The sequence below is a fragment of the Oncorhynchus clarkii genome, chromosome 28 (assembly GCF_045791955.1).
Source record: "Oncorhynchus clarkii lewisi isolate Uvic-CL-2024 chromosome 28, UVic_Ocla_1.0, whole genome shotgun sequence".
Lineage (NCBI taxonomy): Eukaryota > Metazoa > Chordata > Actinopteri > Salmoniformes > Salmonidae > Oncorhynchus > Oncorhynchus clarkii.
The window spans coordinates 3925324-3946198 of NC_092174.1; the positions used below are offsets into that span (position 1 = coordinate 3925324).

Consider the following 20875-nt stretch of genomic DNA (forward strand, 5'->3'; position numbering starts at 1 on the left):
CGAGTCCTAAAGAAACACCAAGTTACAATGAAACAGTTATACACTGTACCGTTCGAGAGAAACAGTGAACGGGTAAAAGAGCAAAGATACCAATATGTCCAGGTAAGACGTCTGAGGTTACGTACACAAGCTATACAAAATATTTACAGTAAAAAAAACACTAGCATTTCTACAGTAAAACTGTGCACTTACTGTTTTTCAGAGAGTAATGGAGGTGGAAGCACTGGAAAGACCACATTCATTTGTATTTATCGATGAAGCTGGATTTAACCTTGCCAAAACACGGCGCAGAGGAAGGAATATTATAGGTCAAAGGGCCACTGTGGAGGTTCCAGGCCAAAGGGGGGGAAATATCACCATGTGTGCTGCAATGGCCAATGATGGTTTGCTTCTCAACACACCACTCATTGGCCCATACAACACAGAAAGGCTTATAGCTTTCCTAGAACAGCTCTATGCTCAGCTAGTGCCAGCAGAACAGGGGGAGCCAGTAAGAAACCCCCAAGTTTTTGTCATAGTTTGCAATAACGTTGCTTTTCACCACTCTGCAGCTGTCACAGATTGGTTTGCAGCACATCACAGATTTATGGTTTTGTACCTGCCTGCATATTCACCCTTCCTCAACCCAATAGAGTAGTTTTTCTCTGCCTGGAGGTGGAAAGTGTTTGGTCACATGACCAAACGTCTCTTTTGGAAGCCATGCGTGCCGGATGTGAGGACACGATAAGGCACTCCAGAAGGTTCTTCCCCAGGTGCATGGCAAGAGAAAACATTAGATGTGATGTTGAAGAAAACCTGTGGCCTGGTGCTAGAGAGAGGCAGGATATGCCCCTCAATTATTTGTTTGAATTACAGTATGTACTTTTAGTTTCTACCTTTTTTTTCTCATTACTGTAATTCCGTAAATTACTACAGACTATTGAAGCAAACTGCTAATTTTCATTTACCTTAAAGAATTGTTATGTTCTAAAAAATTTAATAAATCATGTGAAACAATGTCACTCTTTTCTTTGAAGAAAATATTACTTTGTATGAAGTCACTGAAATTGTTCAAACTGTAAAGATGAAAAGTTTGTATTTTCTGTATTGGTGTTTGATGCTAGTGTTTTTACTCTCAGTGTGTTCTGAGTGACAGTGTGTGTTATCTCAGTGAGGGTTGTGCATAGTGTTTGGCTGCACTGAGCGTGTTTTGAGCCATGTGTTAAGAGTTGTGTTGCTTGGAATGAGTTTTGCAGGTGATGTGAACTGTTTAGCTCAGGTGACTGTTGGTAGTGCAGACTGTAGTTAGAGTTTTGCACATGTGACTCCAGTTGTGCCCACTGTCGTTTAGCAATCTAAAAAAACTGTAAAGTGCTTTCCGATCTATACTGAACAAAAATATAAACACAACATGCAACAATTTCAAATACTTTATTGTGTTACAGTTCATATAAGCAAATCAGGCAGTTTAAATACATAAATGAGGCCCTAATCTATGGATTTCACATGACTGTGCAGGAGCGCAGCCATGGGTGGGCCTGGCTCCCAAGTGGGTGGGCCTATGCCCTCCCAGGCCCACCCATGGCTGCGCCCACCCCTCTGGGGAGCCAGGACCAGCCAATCAGGATTATTGTTTCCCCACACAAGAGCTTTATTCCAGACAGAAATACTCCTCAGCACCCCCTCAGATGATCCCGCAGGTGAAGAAGCCAGATGTGGAGGTCCTGGGCTTGCGTGGTTACACATGATCTGCGGATGAGAGGCCGGTTGGACGTACTGCCAAATTCTCTAAAACAACTTTGGAGGCGGCTTATGGGAGAGAAATTAACATTTAAATTATCTGGCAACAGCGCCGGTGGACATTCCTGCAGTCAGCACGCCAATTGCATGCCCCCTCAAAACTTGAGACATCTGTGGTATTGTGTTGTATGACAAAACCGCACATTTTAGAGTGGCCTTTTATTGTCACTGGCACAAGGTGTACCTGTGTAATGATCATGCTATTTAATCAGCTTCTTGATATGCCACACCTGCCAGGTGGATCGATTATCTTGGTAAAGGAGAAATGCTGACTAACAGGGATGGAAACACATTAGTGTGCAACATTGAGAGAAATAATATGTTTGTGCATATGGAACATTTCTGGGATCTTTTATTTCAGCACATGAAACAAGGGGCCAACACTTTTACGTTTATATTTTTGTTCAGTATGTTTAAAATATTTGTTATTTTGTGCACTTCTAGTAAGATTAGAAATGGAAATGTCAGGATGATAGTGGCACATGCCTGATTGACAGCTTGACAGTGATCCTATATATGCCTTCAGAGTAGAGTGTTCACTCATTGTCTGTAGGCATAAACAACCTTTTTACTGGCAAAACATAATCTTCCTGAAATACCCCAATGCCAGTGTTACACTTCTCTTATCCCACAGCTGACACCACAATATTCCAGCTAAGATCCCACTTCTGACACAGATCTTACATATTGCCCCAGATCCCACTTCTGACACCAATGTTACATGTTGTCCCAGATCCCAATTCTGGCACCAGTGATGATGGCATTGCAATAGGTTAGTAAGTGTTATGTCACCGGCTAGTCAAGACCCTTATACAGAGGTCAAAATCCCACTTCTGACACCAGTAAAGACTTGCATTTCAAAGTGTAGTACTTAAAAATAACATAAAAAAATATGTAACACATATGGAATAATGTAATAACCCCCAAAAATGTTAAACAAAATCTAAATATCTTTGAGATTTTGATATTCTTCAAAGTAGCCACCCTTTTCCTTGATGACAGCTTTGCACACTCTTGGCATTCTCTCAACCAGCTTTGTGAAGTAGTCAACCTAGAATGCATTTCAATTAACAGGTGTAACTTATTAAAAGTTCATTTGTGGAATATCTTTCCTTTTTAATGCGTTTGAGACAATCAGTTGTGTTGTTACAAGGTAAGGGTGGTATACAGAATATAGCCCTATTTGGTAAAAGACCAAGTCCATATTATGGCAAGAACAGCTCAAATAAGCAAAGAGAACAGTCCATCTGTCACGTTCTGACCTTTTGTTTCTTTTGTTTTGTATTTATTTAGTATGGTCAGGGCGTGAGTTGGGTGGGCAGTCTATGTTTGATTTTCTATGATTTGGGATTTCTATGTTTCGTATGGTTCTCAATCAGGCAGGTGTCATTAGTTGTCTCTGATTGAGAATCATACTTAGGTAGCCTGGGTTGCACTGTTTGTTTGTGGGTGATTGTCTATGTTAGTGGCTTGTGTCAGCATAGGTCTCATTTGTAGCGTCACGGTCGTCATTGGTTTATTTTTTTGTTTGTTACTCTTTTGTATAGTGTTTCAGTGTTCTCTTTATTAAAAATTCACTATGAACACATACCACGCCGCATTTTGGTCCTCTGATCCTTCTCGCCTCTCCTCTTCAGATGAAGAGGAGGAAGACCGTGACACCATCATTACTTTAAGACATGAAGGTCAGTTAATCCAGAACATTTCAAGAACTTTGAAAGTTTCTTCAAGTGGAATCGCAAAAACCATCAAGCTCTATGATGAAACTGGCTCTAATGAGGACTGCCACAGGAAAGGAAAACCCAGAGTTACCTCTGCTGCAGAGGACAAGTTCAATAGAGTTACCAGCCTCGGAAGCTGGCAATTAACTGCACCTCAGATTGCAGTACAAATAAATGCTTCACAGAGTTCAAGTAACAGACACATCAACATCAACTGTTCAGAGTAGACTGCTTGAATCAGTTCTTCATGACCGAATTGCTACAAAGAAATCACTACTAAAGGACACCAATAATAAGAAGAGACTTACTTGGGCCAAGAAACACGAGCAATGGACATTAGACCAGTCTGTCCTTTGGTCTGAGTCCAAATTTTAGATTTTTGGTTCTAACCGCCATGTCTTTGTGAGACGCAGAGTAGGTGAACGGATCATCTCAGAGCGTGTGGTTCTCGCCGTGAAGCATGGAGGAGGAAGTGTGATGATGTGGGGGTGCTTTGCTGGTGACACTGTCTGTGATATATTTAGAATTCAAGGCACAATTAACCACAGCATTCTTCAGCGATATGCCATCCCATCTAGTTTGTGCTTAGTGGGACTATCGTTTGTTTTTCAACAGGACAATGACTTGAAACACACCTCCAGGCTGTGTAAGGGCTATTTGACCAAGAAGGAGAGTGATGGAGTGCTGCATCAGATGACCTGGCCTGACCTCAACCAAATTGAGATGTTTTGGGATGAGTTGGACTGCATAGTGAAGGAAACGCAACCAACAAGTGCTCAGCGTATGTGGGAACTCCTTCAAGACTGTTGGAAAAAAATAAATAAATAAAGAAACCCTTAAATGAGTAGGGCTGTCCAAACTGTTGACTGGTAGTGTATATACGTACAGTGGGGCAAAAAGTATTTAGTCAGTCACCAATTGTGCAAGTTCTCCCACTTAAAAAGATGAGAGAGGCCTGTAATTTTCATCATAGGTACACTTCAACTATGACAAACAAAATGAGGAAAAAAATCCAGAAAATCACATTGTAGGATTTTTTATGAATTTATTTGCAAATTATGGTGGAAAATAAGTATTTGGTCACCTACAAACAAGCAGTATTTTTGGCTCTCACAGACCTGTAACTTCTTCTTTAAGAGGCTCCTCTGTCCTCTACTCGTTACCTGTATTAATGGCACCTGTTTGAACTTGATATCAGTATAAAAGACACTTGTCCACAACCTCAAACAGCCACACTCCAAACTCCACTATGGCCAAGACCAAAGAGCTGTCAAAGGACACCAGAAACAAAATTGTAGACCTGCACCAGGCTGGGAAGACTGAATCTGCAATAGGTAAGCAGCTTGGTTTGAAGAAATCAACAGTGGGAGAATTATTAGGAAATGGAAGACATACAAGACCACTGATAATCTCCCTTGATCTGGGGCTCCACGCAAGATCTCACCCCGTGGGGTCAAAATGATCACAAGGACGGTGATCAAAAATCCCAGAACCACACGGGGGAACCTAGTGAATGACCTGCAGAGAGCTGGGACCAAAGTAACAAAGCCAGGGACTCAAATCCTGCAGTGCCAGACGTGTCCCCCTGCTTAAGCATGTCCAGGCCCGTCTGGCCCGTCTGAAGTTTGCTAGCGAGCATTTTGATGATTCAGAAGAAGATTGGGAGAATGTCATATGGTCAGATGAAACCAAAATATAACTTTTTGGTAAAAACTTAACTCGTCCTGTTTGGAGGACAAAGAATGCTGAGTTGCATCCAAAGAACACCATACCTACTGTGAAGCATGGGGGTGGATTCATCATGCTTTGGGGCTGTTTTTCTACAAAGGTAAAGGAAAGAATAAACGGGGCGAGATTTTGAGTGAAAACCTCCTTCCATCAGCAAGGGCATTGAAGATGAAACGTGGCTGGGTCTTTCAGCATGACAATGATCCCAAACACACCGCCCGGGCAACGAAGGAGTGGCTTCGTAAGAAGCATTTCAAGGTCCTGGAGTGGCCTAGCCAGTCTCCAGATGTCAACCCCATAGAAAATCTTTGGAGGGAGTTGAAAGTCCGTGTTGCCCAGCAACAGCCCCAAAACATCACTGCTCTAGAGGAGATCTGCATGGAGGAATGGGCCAAAATACCAGCAACAGTGTGTGAAAACCTTGAGAAGACTTACAGAAAACGTTTGACCTCTGTCATTGCCAAAAAAAGGGTATTTAACAAAGTATTGAGATAAACTTTTGTTATTGACCAAATACTTATTTTCCACCATAATTTGCAAATAAATTCATTAAAAATCCTACAATGTGATTTTCTGGATTTTTTTTCTCATTTTGTCTGTCATAGTTGAAGTGTACCTATGATGAAAATTACAGGCCTCTCTCATCTTTTTAAGTTGGAGAACTTGCGCAATTGATGGCTGACCAAATACTTTTTTTGCCCCACTGTATATACTTTCCCATTTGAGTGAAGAACAGAAACAGGGTGTCCTTCATCAGCAGTTGATTGTATTATTTGGCACACAAAAGTAAAATGCATTCTGTGTTGCAACTGCAACTGCAGTCTATTGTGGTATTTTGGACTCAGTAATTGCAGAATAACTGCAGTTACACTACAACATTACTGCAATCTTTTTTCGCAATTGGAAAGACCTAATTTAAGCATAAATGCCACATCGCTAGAGATTGTTTTTCCTTCTCAATACTTGAATCATCCAAGAACATTTATTTTCTGTAGATTGTTTGAGGACTCCAAATGTGGTAGGTTAATGCATAATAAACCATTGGAACTGAATGCAATCACTCTAAGAGTGAACGCTCTCTCCTCTCTCTCATAACTATGTGGTAAATCAAAATTATAGCTTTTTCACAGTGCCTTACCGAAATAGAACAATAACTGTCGGGCAGGCCACCGGATTAGGACTGACTCAAAACAACACCTGCTTCAATAAATTCAAATTGACGTCGCTTCATTTCACAGCTCTGACCTTTATCATTAAGCTGATGTTCTCTGTTGCTTTGACAACCGCGGAGATGGGCAGCACAGGTGAGCAAAGGCTTCTATAATCAGGCATGAAAGTGCCGGCGGTGTCACCTTTCAGAGTTTGCGGGAGCTATAAAAAGAGCTTACTGAAATAAGACCGAGCAGCTGACAGAGCACAGCACACTGATGATGAATTCAAATCTCTCAACCGTCTTTGCTGTGTGCACCTCAGCAAAGCAGACACCGAGGGAAGATATAGCCCACCGTGGGTCATATCTGTAAGAAGCCCCTTTTGAAGGTTTTGAAAGCCGTGCATGGACAAAAACAGGAAGCCTGCACAGTCTGTATAAGATACCTCAGGTGACAGTATATATTGGATAACGCAGATTTTGAGTTATATTGTCGATAGTCATGGATCAGCCATTAATCCACATTCACTAAGGAGTTTTCCCAGGATATAGGCTGTCCATCTAGTTAGGATCAGCAAGGATTGCATTGAGAATTGAGCCATTCCTGTACCACATGCACACCGTAGCCAGGAGTTTATGTTTTGGGCAATATATTTACACTGAAAAACTGCAACTTTGACCTCTCACCACAAAGAGGACTTGCCTGGTTTGAGTGGTATTTCATTTATAGCTCAATGCAAGGGCAGAAGTGAATCTTCAGGACATTGCTGACTGAATTGACTGATTGAGATTTGCTCGAGTCTACATCAAGTTAGTGATTTAATTTGAACTGTAGATGAGATTGGCATGCTGTTATGGGTGCTTGCAAGTTCTAGCAAGTGCCAGAGTCACTGAGGTACTGAAGTTCACTCTGTCTAGATGTTTGTGAAGATTGAACATTATGAACAACAGCCTACTGTCCTTTCACGAAGACAGTGAAGTGATATTGTTTTGATTAATACAGGTGGCATTAGGCCTTTATTAATACAAAAAGAAAACAATCATGAATATATGCGATGCTGCTTGCACGTGTCACATACCACAATGCATATCAATGACAAGTGTTGTTTTCCATCAACATAGCATACCCATTCGACTTTCAACCATACTATTTTTATCTGATAATAGCAGGCCACAGGGGAGGTTTTTGGAGATCCAGTTGCCAGTTTTGATTCAATTGGTCTAACATCGGGCTACATTGTCTAAATTAAATAAGAGTTTGATTTAGAACACAAACGTACTTCTTATTCTTCATTTGCATGGTTACACATATTAATGAGAATTTCAATACAAAATACGCTAATGTCCTTTCATCTAAAGTATATGTATCACTACACAGAAAACAAACAAATAAACAAAATAATAGTGCCAATTAATAAAAGGATGTGCCTTATTGCAGGATACAATCCCAGAATCAATGTAGCTGGTTAATTTGCTAAGAAGCGACAATGCCTGGATGGTGAACTCAAGAAAACATTGGCACTTTTAGGAAATATTTGGCAAGGGGTCTGGCAAAAGATAATAAAAAAGTGACTACACATTTTTGTAAATTATGTAGCACACATACTTCATTGACAATAATTTCCTGTGAATTAGTAAGAAACAATTCAACTACACACCACTACCTATTGTACTTCTCATTACTCATTGCCATCAATACTTTGGGCTCAAATCAGGCGAATCCACATTACTTAGGCCTAATGCAATAGTATATTAACATACACGTTTCTTTGTGGTTGAACATGAATTACTGTAGGTCTACAAGTTAGACTCAGCCCACAGATATGTGAGCACAGCAGAATGTACATTTCCCTTTGGATAGTTGATGCCATTATTAGCATAACAAATTAAAGCAATGCATCTCTACGTGATCAAAAGAAGGGCATAAACATGCTGTAAACTGTATTCAGAAAAAAATGACTTTGAAATATTAGGTTGCTTTGTAATCTTTATACACGTGTTACCTTTTCTGTCGAAGTCCTCATAGTGTTGCACAGAATTACATCAGTGCTCAAAACCTTCTAGTGCCATAAATGTTACAGGTACCCCTAAAGCCATTTACATGACTTAATGCTTTCCTCAAATATATATTTTTATTTTCTTATTAACACTAGTACACTACACAATCATACACACTACGATCTAGTTATCTTCAGACCACTGAAATTAAATTCACAGCGCATAGTTCAGTTGAAAGATGACATTTAACTCTCAAGCTTTGCATGACCTCTTGTAATAGAAAAGCATTTTATTCCAGGCTAAATAGTTAGTGTGCTTTTCGACCATATGGATACATTTTGATTCAACATAATCTTCAACTGTTATTACGATGCGTCTGCTTGTTAATGGCTAAATTAAAAGTTACCTACTGCATCTTGTCTGTAACCTTGCCATAGAACCCATTGTAACCAAATGGTCAATCCTTGTTGGATTTTGAAACACACAGAACCCAATCTGTCATTCATATCTATATACAGTAGTTTTATATCTGTATAGCTTGACTTTTTCAAACTCTTCAGAGGCCAGCTGAGATCTGTGTTGACCAATATCATGATTACGGTTATGATATGTACAACATTTTACATTCAGATTTAAGATCAATATCATACACAAACTTCCTCAACCTTCAGAATCACCTCAAAGGTACTTTGCAATCTCTCTTTTCTCCTTTCAGTTAAACTCTTTTCCCTCCCAAACACTTTGTGGAAATTAATTTCTAACTTGCGAGCGTTTTTTCTTGACTAGTCAAAGAAATCGATTAGCAACCAAACATCTGGGAACAATTTGTTTTTGTGTGTACTTAACTTTAACGCCAAAAGCAACATAGCAGTTCATGTACAGTAGTTACCAATGTGCCCAATCATTATGTACTGTTGCCCCAAACAACCCCTGACCTGAATTCATCCCAATATGTCTTTCCATGAAAATGTTACATTTTACATATTTTTCTGTGTTCTTGTGTGAATGTGTCCACGTACATTTACAACCCATATCGTTAAAAATCATTCCAAAGTTGAAAATAATAACAGCCAATTTCAATGACACGTGACAGTGGGTCACTAACCTACCAACATCTGACACCCCAGAAACACAATCTTTATAGATTACAGGTCAGTCACAGAACTCCTTCCACTCCTCTGTCGACTGGTCAGTATACACAGTACCAGTCAAAAGTGTGGACACACCTACTCATTCAAGGGTTTTTCTTTATCTTTACTATTTTCTACATTGTAGAATAATAGTGAAGACATCAAAACTATGGAATAACACATATGGAATCATGTAGTAACCAAACAAGTGTTAAACAAATCAAAATATATTATATATTTGAGATTCTTCAAAGTAGCCACCCTTTTCCTTGATGACAGCTTTGCACTCTCCGGGCATTCTATCAACCACTTTCACATGATTCATATATGTTATTTCATCGTTTCGATGTCTTCACTATTATTCTACAATGTAGAAAATTGTAAAAATAAAGAAAAACCCTTGAATGAATAGTTGTGTCCAAACTTTTGGCTGGTACTGTATATTCAACAGATGTATCGCTTTGATTTTTAAACGGATTGATAATGTAAATTGTCTGTCGTCGATGTTGATTCGTCACAGACCATCTCTCTTGCAAGACACCGCAAGCTCTCTTCCTACCCGGCTTCACTTCCTATTTTGGTGACTTCTCGTTGTGTTGCGGCAACATGCTGGAGATCTACTTCCTGTCGTATTCGTCCTCCTTGCCCTCTTCCACTGCCTCCACAGTGAATTTCCCTACCTCCCCTATCCGGATGACGGCCGGCTCCTCCACGGGACCCTCCCTCTTGGTTTCCCTTTCCGTTACAACCTCCGTGTAGGTTACTACTGGGGTTTTACTGACTTCCGGGCTTTTTCTTCCCTTGACTGGGGTCACCGCCTCATCGACCTCCCCGTCAGCCTCAGCTCCCTCCTGGCCCTCGGCCACGGTCCTCTCCTTCTTCAGCTTGATGCGGAAGGACTCCTTGGTGGGGGCCTTCTTGGCGATGTTCTCCTTCAGCCTCTCGCCAGAGTGCTTGATGCGCTCGCTGGCCTGGTGCATCTTCTCCCGTCTTTCGGGGGGCACCATTTTCTCGCCCATGTTGTGGAACTTGGTGCCCAAGTTGTCCTTGGTCTTGGTCATGGTCTCCTTGGAGAAGGCCTGCTTGATACTTTCAATGCCCTTCATGCCTGACGCCTTCAAGCGGGCAGTTCTGGATCCTCCTTCAGTCTCGTCCACTGTCATGTATTCCTCATCTGAGGAGATGTCCCCGGGGACATCGTAGGTGTCTGGCTCGATCACCAACCCCTCCATACCAACAACTCCTTTTGGGGTCTTTGTCACGGCCACCGAAGGGATCTCATGTTCCCCCTAAAGAAAGGCAAATGAACAAATAAATAAAGTACAATAATATGGGTTGGCTTCTTAAGTTATATAGCCGATGGTTGAGTGCAGACTTGGGTTCAAATAGTGTTAGTCTTTTTTTAAAACTTGATTACTTTTTTCTGGTGCAATGGAATAGTCCCAGAAATGCCAACCATGTGGCCTCCAGAAACTCTCAATCAAATGCTCAAAGTCTTTGAAAGGAAAAACATACATTTTGAAACCAGGTCTGCTTGACCTTCACTTTTTGTGCAATTATGGAGAAATTATACAAGTTCTCTTCTCTCCCTATCAGATGTTTGGTTTTGTAACGGTTTCTACGTCTTTGAGGTTGCAACAGTATACGTCCCGTTGGGCTAGGTATTACATGCCAGTAACCACTCAATACTGTGGCCAATGTTTCTACAGGGATCACAGAGGTTGGTGGAAAGATCAGTTTCTCAAAGATAACCTGAACCACACTGTGTATCATTGCAGTCCACAAGATATGGACATCTCTGAGTGGGTGTTCTCAGCAAATAACTCAGACAACTTAGCCCACAACATGAGAAACGTGTGAGAAACGTGATCAATGATAAACCCAAGAATAGCATCGAAAGATGTGCCATTAACGAGTACTTCCAACAACCCATTTAGTGTTAAAAAACGTACATTACTAGCACTAAGTGCTGAATCTCCCTCTCTATCATGCATTCCTAAAAAGTGGTAGTGACCCCCCTTCTGATGACTGGGCAACCTGCTGGGTTCTGCAGGTGACTTTGAGTCTGAGACCCAATGAATTCTAATAAAGATTCAGCCACCTCCAACAATCACTCTCATGAATCAAGAGGGCGAGTCGTCTGAACATGCCCAGACTCTGTGATTGACACAACAATTACACCACCAGGGAATGTGGGCCAGCATATTTTTTCATTTTCATACGTGATGTTGCCCGGCAATAATAATAGATTATTGGCCGACCGACATGGCAACCACCCATAAGATGACAGTCACTGGTCACAACCACATTGGACTTGTGCTTCCGTCAACGGATGGTGTGCGTTCGACGCTACTTTATTCATGTTGAAATCTGACCTTATTGGTGCCTATGTTGTCATGGTTACATAACGGTACATGGACGGATCGGGCTCGTGGTACAGAGTAGGAGACTGCACAATATGTTCTAAATTCTCTCTGTCAACCCAGTAGCAGTAGCTGGTCATTCAGTGTCTGTATAAGATTGATGATGTCCATGTGATTGGCTTATCAGCCAGTCACGCTTTAGAAAGTCCTATAATGTATAACCCCAAAACAAGGGATAACGACAGCTTGACTGCGACAACAAAGACCTTGCTGCTATACAGAATATACATTACTTTGACAAATATGTTGTTATCTTGTGTTTGTTAATTCTAGCTTGGAATGAAAGTTTGGCTGTATATGCCTAATTTCTATCCTCAAAACAATGCCACCCTCACAAAATCTACAGCCATTTATCTGTGTCCTATTACTGGCCCATACTAGCACCAATAAGGTCAGATTTCAACATGAATAAAGTAGCATCGAACGCACACCATCCGTTGACAGAAGCACAAGCCCAATGTGGTTGTGACCAATGACTGTCATCTGAGCTGTTGTGTCACATTTGTCAGTCTTGCCATGCTTTGCCACTGGCAATGACTGTCTCTATAACAAACAGTGCTTGCTTCCTAACTAAAGTTAAATGGCCATTGCAGCCATTGCTGCGTCAGAGGCAAAAGCACTATATTAGGAGATCTCTACCCTGCTAGCCAGGCCCTCAGAATAACCGACAGCAAATCAGTCATCTGGAAATCCTACACTCAGGCTGTCCTATTCAGGCAAGAGGGAAATGAAGCCCCTCCTAGGGATCATCACAGAGGAAAGATGAGATTCACTAAACACTTATTGTAAAGTGTAGTATAACTATCATCTTCAGAAGCCACGTTTTAATGTTGACTACAGAGACTGACAGGCATTGGTACTAATGGCCATTCACAATTAGCCTAAAATATTTCCATGAAAAGCTAGCCCCTAGGCCTTTTAAGTTCAGTCATATATAATGATTTGCCATTAAAATGTTTCTTTGACCTTACTGATATTAGCCTATACAAACGCATTGTATAACAAACGCATTGCATAACAGATTCACTAGATGGAACAACACATAGTCCCCCCCAAAAAGTGTCTGTCCTATATCTGAGATACAGTGGGGCAAAAAAGTATTTAGTCAGCCACCAAATGTGCAAGTTCTCCCACTTAAAAAGATGAGAGAGGCCTGTAATTTTCATCATAGGTACACTTCAACTATGACAGACAAAATGAGAAAAAAAATCCAGAAAATCACATTGTAGCATTTTTAATGAATTTATTTGCAAATTATGGTGGAAAATAAGTATTTGGTGAATAACAAAAGTTTATCTCAATACTTTGTTATATAGCCTTTGTTGGCAATGACAGAGGCTATATGACAGTCAACCGTTTTCTGTAAGTCTTCACACACTGTTCACTGTTCACACACTGTTCACACACTGAAACAGTGTTTCCACACACTGTTGCTGGTATTTTGGCCCATTCCTCCATGCAGATCTCCTCTAGAGCAGTGATGTTTTGGGGCTGTTGCTGGGCAACACGGACTTTCAACTCCCTCCAAAGATTGTCTATGGGGTTGACATCTGGAGACTGGCTAGGCCACTCCATGACCTTGAAATGCTTCTTACGAAGCCACTCCTTCGTTGCCCGGGCGGTGTGTTTGGGATCATTGTCATGCTGAAAGACCCAGCCACGTTTCATCTTCAATGCCCTTGCTGATGGAAGGAGGTTTTCACTCAAAATCTCACGATACATGGCCCCACTCACTCTTTCCTTTACACGGATCAGTCGTCCTGGTCCCTTTGCAGAAAAACAGCCCCAAAGCATGATGTTTTCACCCCCATGCTTCACAGAAGGTATGGTGTTCTTTGGATGCAACTCAGCATTCTTTGTCCTCCAAACACAACGAGTTGAGTTTTTACCAAAAGGTTCTATTTTGGTTTCATCTGACCATCTGCGGCAGGGTAGCCTAGTGGTTAGAGCGTTGGACTAGTAACCAAAAGGTTGCAAGTTCGAATCCCCAAGCTGACAAGGTACAAATCTGTCGTTCTGCCCCTGAACAGGCAGTTAACCCACTGTTCCTAGGCCGTCATTGAAAATAAGAATTTGTTCTTAACTGACTTGCCTAGTAAAATAAAGGTAAAATAAAAAAATAAAAATATGACATTCTCCCAATCTTCTTCTGGATCATCCAAATGCTCTCTAGCAAACTTCAGACGGGCCTGGATATGTACTGGCTTAAGCAGGGGGACACGTCTGGCACTGCAGGATTTGAGTCCCTGGCGGCGTAGTGTGTTACTGATGGTAGGCTTTGTTTCTTTGGTCCCAGCTCTTTGCAGGTCATTGGTGGTTCTGGGATTTTTGCTCACCGTTCTTGTGATCATTTTGACCCCACGAGGTGAGATCTTGCATGGAGCCCCAGATTTAGGGAGATTATCAGTGGTCTTGTATGTCTTCCATTTCCTAATAATTGCTCCCACAGTTGATTTCTTCAAACCAAGCTGCTTACCTATTACAGATTCAGTCTTCCCAGCCTGGTGCAGGTCTACAATTTTGTTTCTGGTGTCCTTTGACAGCTCTTTGGTCTTGGCCATAGTGGAGTTTGGAGTGTGACTGTTTGAGGTTGTGGACAGGTGTCTTTTATACTGATAACAAGTTACGAGTGGAGGACAGAGGAGCCTCTTAAATAAGAAGTTACAGGTCTGTGAGAGCCAGAAATCTTGCTTGTTTGTAGGTGACCAAATACTTATTTTCCACCATAATTTGCAAATAAATTCATTAAAAATCGTACAATGTGATTTTCTGGATTTTTTTTGTTCTCATTTTGTCTTTCATAGTTGAAGTGTACCTATGATGAAAATTACAGGCCTCTCTCATCGTTTTAAGTGGGAGAACTTGCACAATTGGTGGCTGACTAAATACTTTTTTGCCCCACTGTATAAGAAAGATTTAAAAAAAACTTGTATTTAACCACTTATTTTTGGCACTCAACAGTCTCCATATACAGTACCAGTCAAAAGTTTGTACACACCTACTCATTCAAGGATGTTCATTTAAAGAAACCTATTTTCTACATTCATTAATAATAGTGAAGACGTAAAAAATATGAAATAACACATATGGAATCATGACTGTGCAAAGCTGTCATCATTGAAGAATCTCAAATAGAAAATATATTTTTGGTTACCACTTTTTTGTTTACTACATGATTCCATATGTGTTATTTCATTGTTTTGATGTCTTCACTATTATTCTACAATGTAAAAAATAAAGAAAAACCCTTGAATAAGTAGGTGTGTTTTGACTGGTACTGTATACTTCCATTCATTTTTTCAACTGGTACGGGGGCCCCTCAAAATGAGTCTTGTGAAGCCTGTGAGCATCCTAGAGCAAAACAATGTACACTACCATTCATAAGTTTGGGGTCACTTAGAAATGTCCTTGTTTTTGAAAGAAAATGTAAAAAATTGTCCATTAAAATAACATCAACTTGATCAGAAAAACAGTGTAGACATTGTTAATGTTGTAAATGACTATTGTAGCTGGAAACTGATTATTTTTAACGGAACATCTACATAGGTGCACAGAGGCCCATTATCAGAAACCATCACTCCTTTGTTCCAACGGCACGTAGTGTTAGCTAATCCAAGTTTATAATTTTAAAAGGCTAATTGATCTTTACAAAACCCATTTGCAATTATGTTAGCACAGCTGACAGCTGTTGTTCTGATTAAAGAAGCAATAAAACTGGCCTTTAGACTAGTTGAGTATCTGGAGCATCAGCATTTGTGGGTTCAATTACAGGCTCAAAATGGCCTGAAACAAATAACTTTCTTCTGAAACTCGTCAGTCTATTCTTGTTCTGAGAAATTAAGGCTATTCCATTCGAGAAATTGCCAAGAAACTGAACAGCTCGTACAACGCTGTGTACTACTCCCTTCACAGAACAGCGCTAACTGGCTCTAACCAGAATAGAAATAGGAGTGGGAGGCCCCGGTACACAACTGAGCATAGGACAAGTACATTAGACTGTCTAGTTTGAGAAACAGACGGCCCCACAAGTCCTCAACTGGCTTCATTAAATAGTACCCGCAAAACACCAGTCTCAACGTCAACAGTGAAGAGGCGACTCCGGGATGCTGGCCTTCTAGGCAGAGTTCCTCTGTCCAGTGTCTGTGTTCTTTTACTCATCTTAATATTTTCTTTTTATTGGCCAGTCTGTAATATAGCTTTTTCTTTGCAACTCTGCCTAGAAGGCCAGCATCCCCGGAGTCGCCTCTTCACTGTTGACGTTGAGACTGGTGTTTTGCGGGATGTCTCTTGGTCTGACAAACACAGCTCTAGCTCTGTCACCTTTGACCGCAGATGTGGAAGTGCGACATCGGTGGATGCAGTGGATTGACATGCATCCAATGCTTAAACTGACAGATTTTGGGGGGAATTTTTTTATTGTGCTAATTAGATTTACGCGGAGTGGGGACATCAACTTCAGGGGATTTAAAGCAATGGTGTTTCAAATGCCATGACTTATCTGAGAGCTAAAGGCCCCATTAAAAATGTTGGCTTTCCAACATTGATCGCTACAGGGGAAATCACTACCGTCTTCATTCTTTTACAATAAATACAGTGCCTTGCGAAAGTATTCGGCCCCCTTGAACTTTGCGACCTTTTGCCACATTTCAGGCTTCAAACATAAAGATATAAAACTGTATTTTTTTGTGAAGAATCAACAACAAGTGGGACACAATCATGAAGTGGAACAACATTTATTGGATATTTAAAACTTTTTTAACAAATCAAAAACTGAAAAATTGGGCGTGCAAAATTATTCAGCCCCTTTACTTTCAGTGCAGCAAACTCTCTCCAGAAGTTCAGTGAGGATCTCTGAATGATCCAATGTTGACCTAAATGACTAATGATGATAAATACAATCCACCTGTGTGTAATCAAGTCTCCGTATAAATGCACCTGCACTGTGATAGTCTCAGAGGTCCGTTAAAAGCGCAGAGAGCATCATGAAGAACAAGGAACACACCAGGCAGGTCCGAGATACTGTTGTGAAGAAGTTTAAAGCCGGATTTGGATACAAAAAGATTTCCCAAGCTTTAAACATCCCAAGGAGCACTGTGCAAGCGATAATATTGAAATGGAAGGAGTATCAGACCACTGCAAATCTACCAAGACCTGGCCGTCCCTCTAAACTTTTAGCTCATACAAGGAGAAGACTGATCAGAGATGCAGCCAAGAGGCCCATGATCACTCTGGATGAACTGCAGAGATCTACAGCTGAGGTGGGAGACTCTGTCCATAGGACAACAATCAGTCGTATATTGCACAAATCTGGCCTTTATGGAAGAGTGGCAAGAAGAAAGCCATTTCTTAAAGATATCCATAAAAAGTGTTGTTTAAAGTTTGCCACAAGCCACCTGGGAGACACAGATGAAACCAAAATTGAACTTTTTGGCAACAATGCAAAATGTTATGTTTGGCGTAAAAGCAACACAGCTCATCACCCTGAACACACCATCCCCACTGTCAAACATGGTTGTGGCAGCATCATGGTTTGGGCCTGATTTTCTTCAGCAGGGACAGGGAAGATGGTTAAAATTGATGGGAAGATGGATGGAGCCAAATACAGGACCATTCTGGAAGAAAACCTGATGGAGTCTGCAAAAGACCTGAGACTGGGACGGAGATTTGTCTTCCAACAAGACAATGATCCAAAACATAAAGCAAAATCTACAATGGAATGGTTCAAAAATAAACATATCCAGGTGTTAGAATGGCCAAGTCAAAGTCCAGACCTGAATCCAATCGATAATCTGTGGAAAGAACTGAAAACTGCTGTTCACAAATGCTCTCCATCCAACCTCAATGAGCTCGAGCTGTTTTGCAAGGAGGAATGGGAAAGAATTTTAGTCTCTCGATGTGCAAAACTGATAGAGACATACCCCAAGCGACTTACAGCTGTAATCGCAGCAAAAGGTGGCGCTACAAAGTATTAACTTAAGGGGGCTGAATAATTTAGCACGCCCAATTTTTCAGTATTTGATTTGTTAAAAAAGTTAGAAATATCCAATAAATGTCGTTCCACTTCATGATTGTGTCCCACTTGATGTTGATTCTTCACAAAAAAATACAGTTTTATATCTTTATGTTTGAAGCCTGAAATGTGGCAAAAGGTCGCAAAGTTCAAGGGGGCCGAATACTTTCGCAAGGCACTGTACATGTGACACCCACTGACTGCTGATATCGCTTTCTCGTTAGCCTAGTAAGAGGTTGCCCCAAAGCAGGGTCACGTGATTGGCAGAACCATCATTCTTCAGATTGGCCCTAACAGTCTGCTGCCACATAAGAAGGCAGTTTATTGTGTCCCCATTGGCAGCGGGGAGCATACCATGCTCCCAGAATAGGACTCTCTGTCACGGCCACACAGCAGCTGCTTCTTTCAGTGGAAAGCACACAGAGCTTTCATTGCCCCCGGAAGTCCCTTTAACGGGAGCTATATGTCCTATTAATACAGAAAGTTTGAAGTCTCTTTTAGGCTACCTAGTATCTATTTTCATCAAAGACATATACTGTATACTCATGCCAATGTCTTAGAGTGGGGCATGTTTTTTTTCCTGACTGTCCCTATGCTCTTAACTGCTAGGCTACCTGGCAGTAGTACTCGAAGGCCCTTAAATGGTACCCATTTCTCAATGCATCTAACTCGTACTTATCAGAGTCAGCGCTTTAATTTGTTACTGTCTTGAAATTGCTCTAATATCTACCAAAAAAAGATGTGAACCCTCTCTAATTTGCTTGAACTGTATCTCATATCCAGCGACTTAAAACTGACCTAGTACAGTATATTTTCACTGACTTGCACCACTGGCCAATAAATGGACTTGCTCAGATGATAGTTCTCTGATGTGTCATTAATACTTTACACACACATAGTATCAATTGTTTATAGAGCATTGTGGAGGTATATTAGACCACTGAGCATAGTTTTGTTGCAACTTCTGGTACACCCATTGTGTACAATACTCACCTGCTCTGCATGAGTGCATTTGCATATTCTCCGGTCAGAACCTGTCCGAACTTGTTGTATGCATTAGTACGCACCTTTGCCTGTTGTTTCATTACTAAACATAAGTTTGTACACGTGTGCGTTCATACAACAGTAAGCACCGTATCCTATTTTCTCAATGGCATATTGTGTCATGTTGTTTGCTATTTTAGCACATAGGGTTAAATTATTTTCTATTACTCATTGAAGCCTCATGCCCTGTAATTGGTATCTGTATAGAGAATGTGTACAGTGTTAATTCCTTTACTGTAACCGCGGACATGCAAGGTCTTATTTCTATAGGCTTTATGGTATCCTCTTTCGTTCATGTGCTCATGTACTTTTCCCCATTAGTTCTGTAACTTGTATGCTAATCACAATGGAGAATTGCTAGCTGTTGCTCATCATTTTTTTAAGTGGCCGTCTTGGCCCTTTGGCCTGTGTGTCATTAGCTCTGCCCTACATCCTTGTGGAAGCTTTTCAGTTACGGTTTCCTTATGTAACCTAACGGTGCATTCTACAGCTGATTGTGAATGTTATCAGTTTGTATTATTGCAGCTTATTATAGTACTTCATGGTAATATTGTATCATTGCATCCTGGTATTGCTTACATTGCATACTAATTACTCTCTTTATTCTGTTATTTCAGAAAACCACAAATCATTATTGGAACTGGAGTTCCTGACATCTTTTGTCACCGAAGATTGAGGCCAGCTTTTTTTGACTAGCAACATTTAGTGAACGCACACCCCACACTCATTTTCACAGTGCATTTTTTGAGTACCCAGTTTACCACCAAGTGCAACCCAATGGTGAACACAGTTACCTGATAAATGATGACCCGGAACTTGTTTCTGGTCAGCAGCTCCTCCTGTGTGGTCTCCACCTTCTTGACACGCAAGTTCTGCTTCTCCACCCGCGTGCGCACCTCCTTGACATTGGAGCTGACCTTACGCGTCTTCTGGAGCAGCTTCTCCACGGTGCCACTGGTGGTGGTGTGGTCTTTGGCTAGCTTCAGGACATCACCCTGGATGGTCTTGATGTTGGTCTCCAGGTCCAGCTGCTGCTCCTCCATGCGCTGCTGGCCAGCCTGGACGTTGTCGATGATGCCTGCCACACGCTCCAGCAGCGACAGGATGGTCAGGGCGCTGATGGGATTGCCCGCATCGTCCTCTACCCCCAGCACCTCCAGCTTGTCCTGCACGCCGGCCATGCGATACTTTGACTGATCCATGGAAGTGTTCCTCGAAAGGCGAAAGGGAAACTTGGATGTTGGGTGAAGAAGCCGAGTGAACAACACTGAAGTGCTGAAACTTTGATGCAAGTGCAGAGAACTTGAGGATATCTGGTTAGACTTGGGTTTATTTGGATAGCTCCAAGACCATTGAGGTACCACCGACTAAGAGACCAGAGACCTACCACAGTGACCCAACTCAGGTCTGGTGCAAAAGAGGAAGCAGACTTCTCCTACCCTTTTAGAATAGGCTGCAGGATCAAGAGTGGACCTACAAAACAAGCGCTCAGAGGGCAGGAGATAGACTGAAAGGGGTGTGGCGTAGCCAGTTCGCAAACACATAGATATAAATACTATTTTGGTAAGGTGACACTGACATTTTGGGAAGATGCAAAGCAGGGGGGATGGATGGAAATCCCCCTCTAGCCCACTCTGATACTCCCTGATTAATTTATAATTTTACATTCAACAAGTGGTTGAAAGGATCTATCTAGGAATCGCTTGACGATGCAGCTGTATGTCAAATTCTGACTCATTTGTAGTGACAGATGGAAAGACAACGCTTTGGTCATCTGCCTTGAGTACCTATCCCAGGAATGTTGAGAGGAGTAAACATAGTAGAGCTGCCCTTTTTGAGTTCCCCAGGGCAGCAAAGTCCACACATTGAGTGGCAGTGAGATCAGGAGCCAT

General features: G+C 41.4%; 1 protein-coding gene across 1 annotated transcript; it reads right to left on the minus strand.

Annotated features, from left to right (window-relative positions):
• Window positions 1-7363: 7363 nt before the first annotated feature.
• Window positions 7364-20506, minus strand: LOC139386514 (caveolae associated protein 4a). The gene is made up of 2 exons (XM_071132100.1): window positions 19778-20506; window positions 7364-10795 (listed from the first exon to the last, which is right to left on the minus strand). The coding sequence occupies exons 1-2, from the start codon at window positions 20183-20185 to the stop codon at window positions 10124-10126; spliced, it is 1080 nt and encodes a 359-aa protein (XP_070988201.1). The 5' UTR covers window positions 20186-20506; the 3' UTR covers window positions 7364-10123.
• Between the last annotated feature and the right edge of the window lie 369 nt (window positions 20507-20875).

What these genes read in the sequence shown, in the direction of transcription:
- LOC139386514 (XM_071132100.1), bottom strand. Translation starts at nt 20,185, where the DNA reads ATGGATCAGTCAAAGTATCGCATGGCCGGCGTGCAGGACAAGCTGGAG. An exon ending in TCCGGGTCATCATTTATCAG is followed by an intron (nt 10,796 to 19,777) that starts GTAACTGTGTTC and finishes GCCTTTCTTTAG; the next exon opens with GGGGAACATGAGATCCCTTC.